Raw genomic sequence first — 14,277 nt, forward strand, 5'->3', positions numbered from 1 at the left:
ATTTGTCCATTAGAAACTCTCGTTTTACTTGCACAACTGTTTTGGACTAATGATTACAACCCTGTCCTTGTTCTAGCCTAGGTTTACTGTCTCTAAAAACGGTGACATGGTGACGTACATCAGTATAAAAACAGCCAACAGTGTGTGGCTGAGTAAGTCAATTGCTTAGTGGCAATGTTTGCTCCTGCCATGGGGGATTCATAGCAATAATACACACAACAAATATGGGAGATATACAGTACATGGGACATTTTGAATTTCAAAACACTTGGACCATAGTAATAACTAGCTTTGCTTGGATTGTATAAAAAACACACGAGACATGTAAGCTAAGCCTTTTAAGGTATGTCCCACGTATGTGAGACATTTCCAAGCACTTGCATACCACTGTCTGACATCATTGAAGCACGCAACGTCACACTTATTGAGACTGAATCAAAGTCTGCCGCCAGGAGGGGAAAGGGGAAAACCTGAAGGAGGGGGAGTAGAAGGAGAGGAGGAATGATTGATAGCAGTGATTCTATTTCATTATTAAATGGAGATCTCTCAACAATTATTCTCATTCGCATTGCTAGTAGTTCGTGACAAATATCAAAACTAAGCAGGGCTTGGTTAAAACCCAGGATGGGAGACCAATCTGTAGAATCTGTAGCTGTAGATAAATAAACTGTCCAGTAGGAAATGCTACCCATCCTTAACCATGAAAACTCATACCTGAACATGTATATACAAATATTGTATTTTTCTTATAGTAATTGTCATTGTTTTTATGTCAACATATAAAAAAACATGTGAAACTATAAGAAAAGCATTTATTTTGTAGAGGTTACATTATCAGAGCATACAGTGCCTTCAGAAAGTATTTATACTCCTTGACTTATTCCACATTTTGTTGTGTTGCACCCTGAATTCAAAATGTATTCAATCTTTTTTTTCCTCGCCCATCTACACACAATAACCCATAATAGCAAAGTGAAAACATGTTTTTAGAATTGTTTCAAATGTATTGAAAATAAAATACAGATACTTGTTAAGCACATGTTTACTCCTGAACTTATTTAGCTTGCCATAACAAAAAGGGTTGAATACTTATTGACTTAAGACATTTATTATTTTAATTTAAGAAAATGTGTAAACATAGTTCCACTTTGACATTGTGGTATATTGTGTGTAGGCTAGTGACAAAAAAATCTAAATGTAATCCATTTTAAATTCAGGCTGTAACACAATAAAATGTGGAAAAGGTCAAGGGTTGTGTATACTTTCTGAAAGCACTGTAAGAAACTCTTTACTGTACACACAGAAACATGATATTATACAATTTTAAATCACAGGCAAGCCAAACTCTAACACTGTGATTCAAGTACCTAACGATATGGAGAAAATTGAGTTTATTAAAATGGCCATGTGTTTATTCTATAAGGGCACGATGCAGACACGGGAGGCACATGGTTTGATTCTCTGATATTTATTATAATCTAAGGTGTAGGCATGATAATGGTCGTGGACAGGCAAAAGATCAAAACCAAGTCAGAGTCCAGGAGGTACAGAGCGGCAGACAGGCTCGAGGTCAGGGCAGGCAGAATGGTCAGGTAGGTGGGTTCAGAGTCAAGGCAGGCAAGGGTCAAAACCGGGAGAACTAGCAAAAACAGAGTGAAGGAAAAAGCAGGAGAACAGGTGAAAAAACCACACTGGTTGACTTGACAAACAAGACGACCTGGCAACAGACAAGCAGGGAACAGACAAGCAGGGAACACAGGAATAAGTACCAAGGGACTAATGGGAAAACAGGTGACACCTGGAGGTGGGTGTAGACAATCACAAAGACAGGTGAAAGAGATCAGGGTGTGACAGATTCAAGAATTAAGTATCATGTTCTGGTTTGACTGAGAAGGGTTCCTCAGTTCCTGCAATTATACAAAAATAACCAAGTCAGTCAGCACAGAGTCAATTTTGTATTTAATTTCAACAAAATGGTTGCTCGGTTGAGGGACCTTACAAATTGAGGGACCTCAAGTAGAATATCTTCTCTCACTGGTAACACTTTACATTTTCTGTAAATTCAACATTATGTTACACACAGCTTCACTACTTTATCCCAAGTAAACATGAATTAAGGAACTATCATCTCATTATAAAACACCAACATCAAACAACAGGACAAGGTTGTCACTTTTACAGGACAAGGTTGTCAATTTTCATCAGTGAAGCATTTTTACAGACACCATCTCACCAACCATCACCATATCATTGACTCTGCCTCATCACACTCATTCTTTCCTCAGTTCACCTCATCCAGTTCTCTATACATCCAAAAGAATTAAACAAAAAAAACTAGTACTACATATTACACTATTCATGGGCTGTGTGCATTTTCTGCTGGTGTATCACGAGGTTGCTCCTCTCTGAGAACCTCTTCCCGCAATGCATACAGGTGAACAGCCTTTCTCCTGTGTGGACCTTCAGGTGCATTTGCAGCTGTTTCTGGTGGGAGAATCTCTTCTCACACTCTGGGCAGTTGTATGGTTTCTCCTCTGTGTGGACCCTCTGGTGCCTCTTAAGGTGGTGCTGGAGGGAGAACCTCTTCTCACACTGGGGACAGGTGTAGGATTTCTCCCCTGTGTGCAACAATAACATTGTTGTCATCAATCGCTCACCAGGTGCCCTTTGAGTTCCTCAATGAATTTGACACCTTGATAAACTCATTTTCTGACGATGGCTCACCACTCTTTGTACTGGGTGACGTCAACCTCCCGACGTCTGCCTTCGATTAATTTCTTTCCCCTCCCTTTGACATCACCATTTCCCAGTCCCCTCCCACTCACAAGGCAGGCAATACACTTGACCTCATATTTACTAGAGGCTGTTCACCTACAAATCTCACGGCAACCCCCTTCCAGGTCTCTGACTACTTTGTTTCCTTTTCTATCTCCCTCTGCTCCAACCCTAGTCACTTAGCCCCTACCCAGATGGTCATGCGCTGTCGCAATATTCTCTCTCTCCCACAACTCTCTCCTCTTCTATCATCTCTCCCTTCTGCTAAATCCTTCTCCCTCCTGTCTCTTGATTCTGCCTCTTTGACCCTTACTATCCTCCCTTTCCGCATCCTATGACTCGCATAGGATCCTCCTGGAAGACTCGGTCCTCTCCTTCTGCTCCGTGGCTGAGTGACTCATTGCGTGCTTAGAGAACAGGTCTGTGGGTAGCTGAGCGAAAATAGAGGAAAACTAAACTTCCGGAGGACGTATCATCCTTTCATTCCCTCTTACTCTGTATCCGCTGCAAAAGCCACTTTATCACTCAAAATTTCAAGCTTCTGCCTCTAACCCTAGGAAACTCTTTTCCACCGTCTCCTCCCTCAATTGTCCACCCTCTCCCTTGCTTTGTCAACCACTTTGAAATGAAGGTTGATGACATCCGCTCCTCATTCACTCAGTCTATTGAGTCCACTGGTCCCACTCACACAGAACTACCCTACTCCTTGACCTCTTTCTCCCCTCTCTCTCCAGATGAAATTCTGCGACTAGTGAGGTCCGGCCGCCCGACAACCGGCCCGCTCGACTCCCTTCTCCAGACCATCTCTGAAGACCTCCCATTCCTCACTTCCCTCATCCCTGACCACTGGCTGTGTCCCCTCTTCACTTCAAAATGGCCAGAGTCGTCACATCCTCAAGAAACTGACACTCGACCCCTTAGACGTCAAACTACAGACTGCTATTCCTTATTTTTTCCCCAAAACACTAGTGTGCTGTCTCTGACGAACTCTCTCGCTATCCCTCTCAGAACGATGGGTCACTCAACCGAGACTGCCCTTCTCTATGTCACGGAGGCTCTCTGCACTGCCAAAGCTGACTCTCTCTCCTCTGTTCTCATCGTCCTTGATCTATGCACTGTCTTGGACACCGTCTGGACTACTGCAACTCTCTGTTGGCGGGGCTCGCCGCTTGTGCCATCAAATCCTTATCAAGAACGCTGCAGCAGGCCTAGTGTTCAACCTTCACAAATTCTCCCATGTCCCACCACTCCTTTGCATACTCCACTGGCTTCCAGTCCAAGATAGCATCCACTACAAGACCATGGTACTTGCCTATGGAGCAGCAAGGTGAACTGCCCCTCCCTACCTTCAGGCTATGCTCAAACCCTACACCTCAACCCGAGTACTCTGTTCTGCCACCTCTGGTCTCTTGGTCCTCCCACCCTTACGGGAGGGCAGCAACCGATCAGCCCAGTCCAAGCTCTTCTTTGTCCTGAAACCCAAATGGTGGCACCAGTACAGGGCTTAAAATGTAGTTTTTGGACCACCGGCCACAGTGGCAGGTAGTTTTTTTTTTTTTACCAGGCACTCTGATTTTTTACAATTTCTTACATTTTATTTCTTTTTTTAATTTCACCTTTATTTAACCAGGTAGGCTAGTTGAGAACAAGTTCTCATTTGCAACTGCGACCTGGCCAAGATAAAGCAAAGCAGTTCGACACATACAACAACAGAGTTACACATGGAATAAACAAGCATACAATCAATAATACAGTAGAAAAGTCTATATACAGCATGTGCAAATGAGGTAGGATAAGGGAGGTAAGACAATAAATAGGCCATGGTGTCGAAGTAATTACAATATAGCAATTAAACACTGGAATGGTAGAATGTGCAGTAGATTAATGTGCAAGAAGAGATACTGGGGTGCAAAGGAGCAAAATAAATAAATGCAGTATGGGGATGAGGTAGATTGGATGGGCTATTTACAGATGGGCTATGTACAGGTGCAGTGATCTGTGAGCTGCTCTGACAGCTGGTGCTTAAAGCTAGTGAGGGAGGTAAGAGTCTCCAGCTTTAGTGATTTTTGCAGTTCGTTCCAGTCATTGGCAGCAGAGAACTGGCAGGAAAGGCGGCCAAAGGAAGAATTAGCTTTGGGGATGACCAGTGAGATATACCTGCTGGAGCACGTGCTACGAGTGGGTGCTGCTATGGTGACCAGTGAGCTGAGATAAGGCGGGGCTTTACCTAGCAGAGACTTGTAGATAACCTGGAGCCATTGGGTTTGGCTGACGAGTATGTAGCGAGGGCCAGCCAACAAGAGCGTACAGGTCACAGTGGTGGGTAATATATAGGGCTTTGGTTACAAAACGAATGGCACTGTGATGGACTGCATCCATTTTGTTGAGTAGAGTGTTTTGGAGGCTATTTTGTAAATGACATCGCCGAAGTCGAGGATCGGTAGGATGGTCAGTTTTACGAGGGTATGTTTGGCAGCATGAGTGAAGGACGCTTTGTTGCGAAATAGGAAGCCAATTCTAGATTTAATTTTGGATTGGAGATGTTTAATGTGAGTCTGGAAGGAGAGTTTACAGTCTAACCAGACACGTAGGTATTTGTATTGTCCACATATTCTAAGTCAGAACCGTCCAGAGTAGTGATGCTGGACAGGCGGGCAGGTGCGGGCAGCGATCGGTTGAAGAGCATGCATTTAGTTTTACTTACATTTAAGAGCAGTTGGAGGCCACGGAAGGAGTGTTGTATGGCATTGAAGCTCGTCTGGAGGTTAGTTAACAGTGTCCAAAGAAGGGCCAGAGGTATACAGAATGGTGTCGTCTGCGTAGAGGTGGATCAAAGAATCACCAGCAGCAAGAGCGACATCATTGATGTATACAGAGAAGAGAGTCTGCCACAGGTCCGGACAACAGGCACTCCGATTTGACACACTGAACTCTATCAGAGAAGTAGTTGGTGAACCAGGCGAGGCAATCATTTGAGAAACAAAGTCAGTTGAGTGTGCCAATAAGAATGTTGTGATTGACAGAGTCGAAAGCCTTAGCCAGGTCGATGAAATACGGCTGCACAGTAATGTCTCTTATCGATGGCGGTTATGATATCGTTTAGGACCTTGAGCGTGGCTGAGGTGCACCCATGACCAGCTCTGAAACCAGATTGCATAGCAGAGAAGGTACGGTGAGATTTGAAATGGTCGGTAATCTGTTTGTTAACTTGGCTTTCGAAGACATTAGAAAGGCATGGTAGAATAGATATACGTCTGTAGCAGTTTGGGTCTAGAGTGTTTCCCCCTTTGAAGAGGGGGATGACCACGGCAGCTTTCCAATCTGTGGGAATCTTAGACGATACGAAAGAGAGGTTGAACATCCTAGTAATAGGGGTTGCAACAATTTCGGCAGATCATTTTAGAAAGAGAGGGTCCAGATTGTCTAGCCCGGCTGATTTGTAGAGGTCCAGATTTTGCCGCTCTTTCAGAACATCAGCTATCTGGATTTGGGTGAAGGAGAAGTGGGGAGGATTGGGCGAGTTGCTGTGGGGGGTGGAAGGCTGTTGATCGGGGCAGGGGTAGCCAGGTGGAAAGCATGGCCAGCCGTAGAAAAATGCTAATTGAAATTCTCAATTATAGTGGATTTATCTGTGATGACAGTGTTTCCTAACCTCAGTGCAGTGGGCAGCTGGGAGGAGGTGCTCTTATTCTCCATGGACTCTACAGTGTCCCAGAACCTTTTTGAGTTTGTGCTACAGGATACAAATACATCAACAACAATAAAATGGATGACCATGCTTTGTGATGTTTCAAAACAAGAAATGTATTAGTATGAAGTAATGTGGTATTTTGCTCAACTTCATACAACATTTTGTGACCTGAGTCTTTTAACCAAAATATCAGAGACAAAATGTTCAGCTGCCGCTTTAAGGGGGGAGGTTACCGTGGTATTGGGGCCACTCGAGTTGTGCCAGGTATGTCTGTGTGCGTGTGAGATTTGGGATCTGACTAGGGTGTCTCTTCACTATCAATTGAAGTAGCAGAATCAAAGTAATGTTGAAAAACAACCTAGCTTGTGAACAAAACAATGTAAATAGCCAAGAAACACGAGGACAAAGTCTCACTTTGTAGACCTTTGAGTAAATTAGACACTTTTATGACTGTGTGCGGCGCCTCTAAAAATGAATCTCTCAGCACTTCAGTCAGTGCACACAGCTCCCCAGGCAGGCAGTGTTTCTGCGCGAGGTGGGATATAGGATTCCTATTTCTTTGTGCGATTAGCAGCTATGAAACAAAACAGATCTGCTCATACTTGACGTTTGACTATTTTTATTTGTAAATGTAATTTTTTTAATTTATCCGTTATTTTACCAGGTAAGTTGACTGAGAACACGTTCTCATTTGCAGCAACGACCTGGGGAATAGTTACAGGGGAGAGGAGGGGGATGAATGAGCCAATTGTAAACTGGGGATTATTAGGTGACCGTGATGGTTGAGGGCCAGATTGGGAATTTAGCCAGGACACCGGGGTTAACACCCCTACTCTTACGATAAGTGCCATGGGATCTTTAATGACCTCAGAGAGTCCGGACACCCGTTTAACGTCCCATCCGAAAGACGGCACCCTACACAGAGCAGTGTCCCCAATCACTGCCCTGGGGCATTGGGATCTTTGTTTAGACCTGAGGAAGGAGTGCCTCCTACTGGCCCTCCAACACCACTTCCAGCAGCATCTGGTCTCCCATCCAGGGACTGACCAGGACCAACCCTGCTTAGCTTCAGAAGCAAGCCAGCAGTGGTATGCAGGGTGGTATGCTGCTGGCAATGCTGGCACTGTAGAGCCCTGGAAATTGACCACCCGCCAACGTGGCTGGTGAAATAGAAATTCTTACCCGCCAATGCCTAAATCTACCGGTGTAGCAGGTGTTAATTTTATGCCCTGAACCAGCTTCCTCCTGAAGCTAGGCCAGCAGAGTCCTTGCCCATCTTCCCGAAAACATCTGAAACCCTACCTCTTCAAAGAGTATCTTAAATAACCCCACCGCATCCCCCCTCCACTATGTCGCCTCTGGTCCTGGCCTGCTTGCTGATGTGCTTTGGGCCCTTGGCTGCACCGGTCTGGGAATCCAAGATGGCATCCCATTGAAGCTCTATTACTCTATGTAGGTTATATGTATTTCTCCCTTACCTTGCTCCCCCATCTTTAGTCCACTCAGCAGATCAATGCTCTCTGGACCGTCTTCTATTGTCTCCTCTTTGACTAGCAGTAGATCAGGCTTCCCATCCTCCATGTCTACTGACTGTAAGAGATACAGAGTGAGAGGATGTTGGATCAAGAAATCTGATATGAGCACCCTGCTATGGAGCATTTTCTGTTTGGGCAATGAGGGATTGCTATGAGTATTATTCAAACATGGTAGTTGATTTGGAAAAGTGATAGATGATTTGATTACTTGACACTCTTTAATGGTTTGATAATTCAAAAGCATGGTCCCATATCCGCAAAGAGTCTCAGAGTAGAAGTGCTGATCAAGGATCAGGTCCCCACCTGTCTACATAGTCTTATTCATAATTATCTAAAAGGCAAATCTGATCCTAGGTCAGCATTTCTACTCTGAGTTGCTTTGTGGATATTGGACCTGATTTAATACCATGCAGACAATTGTTTACAGTGGCTCACCTCAGTGTGACTGTGTGTTTCCTCTGTGGGTTCAGGAGGAGGTGTAGTCTAGACCTCACACTCTCCTCCTCCTGGAAGAGAGAGGTGATACAGATTACACAGACATACACTCTCTCAGGTACGTACACACAGATAATAAACACACTTTCAACATGGAGTGTTTACCCATCCCCACTACGTTTGAGTCCTATACTGTAGTTACAGAATGACTTCATTGTTGTAAAACCCAGCATGGTGGACATAAATATGTTGTGGGTAAAAATAAGTTGGCTATGATAAATCAAAAGTCATCAGACAAACCTGAAAACTATTTTGACGTATACAGTAGGTGTTTGTTAGTGTGCGGGTAAGTCTGCCTATAGTAAGTAAGTCTATACTGGTTATAAAGCGCTGTCGGGTGTATGCAGAATAGGGTGAGATGGGATGTGATGTATACCAAAGAGGGTCTCAATGAGTCTTAGAATGAAAAGTCTACTTTTGTGTTTATTAAACATGAACAAGTGTTAAGGTGGCAATCCAGTCTCCTTTTCACCTCATTTAACAGCAGATTTACTAAAAAGGCACATCTCAATAGGTGGTCCAGGACATAGCACAAGTGGGTGGGCCTTTCCTCTTTTATTCACTAGGCCGATAGCATCACAACTTCCTATCAAACCAACTCATTGAATGCCCTACTCCTTGAAGTTTGCAGTTGTGTTCCAAAAAACTTTTGCTCAACATTTTCTATTGTATTTATACTTGGGATATCACCTTACAACAGAAAAAGATCAATCACGGGAGGAAGTCGTTAAATACACCATATGAAAACCACACATACACGTCTCAACTAAACCTCTGCATGAACTTAATAAACTGCATTCGTTTTCTCATTAAAAGTGTCTTGGGGGAAAAAATAGTAGTTGAATGGAAGTAATGAAACAGGCATTTGTGAACATCATATCCTACACAGTACAAACACTATGTAACATTCTTTTTTGTAGGGTTATACAGTATTTCATACAGTATTATACAATGTATCACACAATGTCTGGATGCAATATTCTACTCAGGTTTAAACACTGAAATTTGTTACTCTCATTATTCCAAATGCATCTGTGGGTCTTTTCAGTTGACAACAATGACAATTAATCTTTGTCTTTAATGAAGGGTAGGATCTAAACATCAGAAGCTATCGATTGGAATGGTAACTTTATATTTTATAGAGTGGAATGTTTTTTCTGCTGGTGTATCCTGAGGTAGCTCCTCTCTGAAAACCTCTTCCCGCAATGTGTACAGGCAAATGGCTTTTCTCCCGTGTGGACCTTCAGGTGCATCTTCAGGTGACCAGCCTGGGCGAAGCGCATGGGACACTGGGTACAGCTGTAGGGTTTTTCCCCTGTGTGGACCCTCTGGTGCCTCTTCAGGTCACCAGCCTGGGCGAAGCACATGGGACACTGGGTACAGCTGAAGGGTTTCACTCCTGTGTGGACCCTCTGGTGCCTCTTCAGGTTGCCAGCCTGGGCGAAGCGCATGGGACATTGGGTGCAACTGAAGGGTTTCACCCCTGTGTGGACCCTCTGGTGGATCTCCACCTTCTGGGGACAGCTGAAGCCTTTGTTACAGAATCTGCAGAGGAACCGTTTCTCTTTACTACCGCCTAATGTTTCTCCCCCTTCCTGAACCTGGGTTCTAGCCCTGTCGTTTGATTTCAATACCTGATCGAAAAGGACGCGGCCGTGTGAATCGGAATGCCCCATCGACGTGGACACTGGTTCGTGATCCCTTAGTGCCTGTAAAGGGGAGTGGGTCGCAACATTTTGATTGGTCTCTAAGCTTCCCCTGTAATCTAAGAAATCTCTGCCCTGTGAGTGTCCGTCTCCTAGGTGACTATCTGCATTCCATGTGGGAAGAACGTCGCCCTCCACTTTCACAGTCACTTCCTCTACAACCAGACCCTCCCCTTTCTCATCTAGGCACCCTTCAGAGTATACACTACTACTGTACCGGTTCCAATCCCCTGTAGACAGATCAGTGTGTGTCTCTAAACCCAATCGCATGTTGCCAGGGTCCATCTCCGTAGCGTAAGAACAAGACGGATCATTGCCAGTCTCTGACGCGTCACCTGAGTCTGGATGGGAATTAACAGCCCTCATGCTTGGGTTACCGTAAAGTAAATACTCTGAACCGGGAGCAGGAGGACAGCCCAGTGGCCCCAGCCCCAGTCGCTCTGGGTCTGATCTGTGGTCAGATCCTGTGTGTAAAAGCCTTTGCGTTACAGTTAAAGTCTCTGTGTCTGTCTCTGACTTGTGTCTGTCTCTGACCTCCGTGACGCTGCGTTGGGTCCTGGGCTGCACTGTGGCGGGGTCCTCCCTGGCTACAGGGTGCACTTCAGCCGTTCCAGTCTGGATGACTCTGCTGTGACGTGGGTCCTCCTCTCCTTCAGACCTCTCCTGCTTGACCCCAGGACCTGCAGCCTCTGCATCTGCAGACTGACACAAGAAGAGATGAGGCTATTACCTAAATTGGATAACAATGTCGTAGGGAAGTCAAACAAGCTCCCCTATGGTAGATGTGCATGTACGCAAGTCAATAGCTGAAGAAAGCCTTGCTGAAATTAACGGGCTATTGATTTACAAATTAGGATTTTTTTATGCAACACTATTAGACTAACCTCTATCAAGATAACATGCTGGGTTGAGGATCCACTCCCTTCATCAACAGTGATTGGTTGGTCATCTCCCCATGTATTGTGTCCCCCTGGCTTCACAAAGCTCCTGTGGCCTCCAGTGAAATGTCCTTCACCTGAGAGAGTGATTGGGGGAAAGATGGGGTTAAGTTCGGTAAGGTCAATGCTCAACGCTATATTGTACCCTATTGACACTGTCTAGAATTGGCAGCTATTTTAAGGTAACACTTCTCATAACTTCTTGATATACTAATTATTTATTGATGTATTATGTTCCATGTATCACATTGTCTTCATTGAGTAAATAATAGGAAATGCAGCACATCAAGAATCTGATTAGAATATGATAGTGTCTTTGCGCAAGATAGCTAAGTAATCAGGGGCATTATTGCATACTATCCAACAACTGACCAAGACCCAATTCTGGGTAACACATCTGAACACGTGCAGAACGAGGAGACAGGCACTGAGCTATATATGAACAGCGACAGGCCGCGTAGGCTCGGCAGAATATACCTCTAGCCATTGCTCTGTACCGGTCGAGAATCTTGACACTTTTGGGACGACTGGTTAGGACGCGCTCCCGTGCCATCTTCAGTTCAAATATCTGTAGTTTCCTCCGCAATGCCCTGTTTTCTTTCTGGTGCTGAGTTATTTCCAAACGAAACAGTGCATAGTCGTCGTCTACGAGTTTACAGATCTCTGCCACGGCTGCATTCGCTAGCACCTCCACGATGGAGGCTATTTGAGTGTGGAAAACCATTCCGTCAGCCATTGTTAGCAGCTAGCATTAACTAGATATCACCAAGTCCTGTCTCCAACGTGTATTAAAGACTACATAGGGTAAGTATGTGCTTCTGTGCTGTTAAATGAATCATTTTAAGTGCCATGGTGTTAATAAACGTCTAAATAGCAACAATAAACACGCTAACGTGTAAATTGTTATTCGTAATTTACTTCCGTTTACACAGAAGATAAATGATGTTATTGGTAGGCGTCATAGAAGGGTGTGGCTAAATAAAGGGTATGCGCGATGTTCTTGAATTACGGTACTGCTTATTACATTACACGTCAAACCGAATCATGATCAGGATCTTTCAAGCAGTTGTCACTAGTATCCACAGCCAAAGTCATAATTATGTCTAACCCTGCCTATTTCTACAATGTATCTTATTAACATTTGATTTTAAAACGAACCATAAATTAAGACCAAAAAGCTCATATTTGTTTACATTCAATTTTACGATATAGCCAATTTTGACAGTGGCCGTGGAATCTAGTGGAAACCCTTTCATAGGTTCGAAGGAAAATGAGGCCACGTTTTGATCTAAAGGATAAACAAGTACATAAAAAGTAAACATACCAAAAGGACATGATTTCTCATTAACAGATTTGATCACCTAATTATAGTACATAAAGGAACAGGTACCACCTGATTATGCAAAATAATGTTGGGAGGGACATTATATTTGTTGACTAGAACAAAGGTAAAAACCAAATTCAAAGGGGGAATATACAGTGTATTTGGAAAGTATTCACTTTTCCCACATTTTGTTACTTTAGCCTTATTCTAAAATGTATTAAATTCATTATTTTCCTCAATCAACACACAATACCCCATAATGACAAAGCGAAAACAGGTTTTTAGACATTTTTTCAAATTTATTACAAATAAAAACAAATACCTTATTTACCTTATTTATTTACAAGTATTCAGCCCCTTTGCTATGAGGCTCGAAATTGAGCTCCGGTGCATCCGATTTCCATTGATCATCCTTGATGTTTCTACAACTTGATTGGACTCCACCTGTGGTAAATTCAATTGATTGGACATGATTTGGAAAGGCACACACCTGTCTATGTAAGGTCCCACAGTTGACAGTGCATGTCAGAGCAAAAACCAAGCCATGAGGTCGAAGGAATTACTCCTCAGTAAAAGGCACATGACAGCCCGCTTGGAGTTTGCCAAAAGGCACCTAAAAGACTGACTATGAGAAACAAGATTATCTGGTCTGATAAAACCAAGATTGAACTCTTTGGCCTGAATGCCAAGCGTCACGTCTGGAGGAAACCTGGCACCATCCCTACAGTTTTTCAGCGGCAGGGACTGGGAGACTAGTCACGGTCGAGGGAAAGATGAACAGAGCAAAGTACAGAAAGATTCTTGATGAAAACCTGCTCCAGAGCGCTCAGAACCCCAGACTGGGGTGAAGGTTCACCTTCCAACAGGACAATGACCCTAAGCACACAGCCAAGACAACGCAGGAGTGGCTTCGGGACAAGTCTCTGCATGTCCTTGAGTGGCCCAGCCAGAGCCCGGAATTAAACCAGATCATACATCTCTGTAGAGATCTTAAAATAGCTGTGCAATGACGCCCACCATCCAACCTGACAGCGCTTGAGAGGATCTGCAGAGAAGAATGGGAGAAACTCCCCAAAATCAGGTGTGCCAAGCTTGTAGCGTCTTACCCAAAAAGACTCGAGGCTGTAATCACTGCCAAAGGTGGTTCAATAAAGTACTGAGTATAGGGTCTGAATACTTTCCCGAATGCACTGTTTTCATATAGTGTTAGACTTCAAGGATAGTGTTTCGGCTATGCCAGCACACCAAACAACAAATCTGTATTATGTAAGAATGTTAGCCTACCCAGATGCTCAACTGAGGCACTTAGTAATAAAAACTCTTAGCCCAGGACACTTCACATGATAACTATAATATTTCAGCTAAAGAATTGCTACGATTTCTCCCCATTGTGGGCACACCTATGTCTGATGAGGTAACTCAGGAAGAAGAAGCTCTTGGAACATAGTTTGCATTTGAAGGGCCTCTCCTTGGTGTGAACAGTCTGGTGCTGCTTCACATACCTTGCCTCAACAAAGCTCTTCCCACATGTGGGGCAGGAATACGGCTTGTCAGCATCTGTCCTATTGCTTGGCCTCTTAAGTTTTGACCCTATGAAACCAGAGGAGGTAGAAGCAGGAGCCACCACCATCAGGTGGTTAGTCTTTGAGCTCCCTCTAGCCATTGTTTGGGTGTTGGGATTGTGTGCTGTGTTATAGGCTAGGAACCTCTTGTGGTGACCACCCATCCTGACCCTGTCTGTATTGGTGAGGTAACCATGAGGTAGCTGAGGAAGGCTAGACCCAGGTCCAAGCCCAGACCTTCTATGAACCCA

At 44.1% G+C, this 14,277-nt stretch overlaps 2 protein-coding genes across 2 annotated transcripts; both read right to left on the minus strand.

The window, feature by feature from the left end:
• Window positions 1-1,460: 1,460 nt before the first annotated feature.
• LOC139579739 (oocyte zinc finger protein XlCOF20-like) lies at window positions 1,461-9,514 on the minus strand. The gene is made up of 4 exons (XM_071408561.1): window positions 9,509-9,514; window positions 8,496-8,507; window positions 7,945-8,056; window positions 1,461-2,618 (listed from the first exon to the last, which is right to left on the minus strand). Exons 1-4 carry the CDS (start codon window positions 9,512-9,514, stop codon window positions 2,353-2,355), a joined length of 396 nt encoding a protein of 131 aa, XP_071264662.1. The 3' UTR covers window positions 1,461-2,352.
• Window positions 8,900-12,101, minus strand: LOC139577650 (uncharacterized). The gene is made up of 3 exons (XM_071404799.1): window positions 11,618-12,101; window positions 11,087-11,217; window positions 8,900-10,904 (listed from the first exon to the last, which is right to left on the minus strand). Exons 1-3 carry the CDS (start codon window positions 11,874-11,876, stop codon window positions 9,633-9,635), a joined length of 1,662 nt encoding a protein of 553 aa, XP_071260900.1. The 5' UTR covers window positions 11,877-12,101; the 3' UTR covers window positions 8,900-9,632.
• Window positions 12,102-14,277: the final 2,176 nt, after the last annotated feature.

This window comes from Salvelinus alpinus, chromosome 6, assembly GCF_045679555.1.
Source record: "Salvelinus alpinus chromosome 6, SLU_Salpinus.1, whole genome shotgun sequence".
NCBI classification, from domain to species: domain Eukaryota; kingdom Metazoa; phylum Chordata; class Actinopteri; order Salmoniformes; family Salmonidae; genus Salvelinus; species Salvelinus alpinus.

Bases quoted from the DNA above. Each gene is read 5' to 3' on its own strand.
- LOC139579739 (XM_071408561.1), bottom strand. The intron at 2,619-7,944 runs GTAAGGGAGAAA...TGTTGCACACAG, and splicing joins ACTAAAGATGGGGGAGCAAG to GGGAGAAATCCTACACCTGT.
- LOC139577650 (XM_071404799.1), bottom strand. From the start codon at position 11,876: ATGGCTGACGGAATGGTTTTCCACACTCAAATAGCCTCCATCGTGGAG. The intron at 11,218-11,617 runs GTATATTCTGCC...TCACTCTCTCAG, and splicing joins GTACAGAGCAATGGCTAGAG to GTGAAGGACATTTCACTGGA. The intron at 10,905-11,086 runs GTTAGTCTAATA...TTCTTGTGTCAG, and splicing joins AGCATGTTATCTTGATAGAG to TCTGCAGATGCAGAGGCTGC.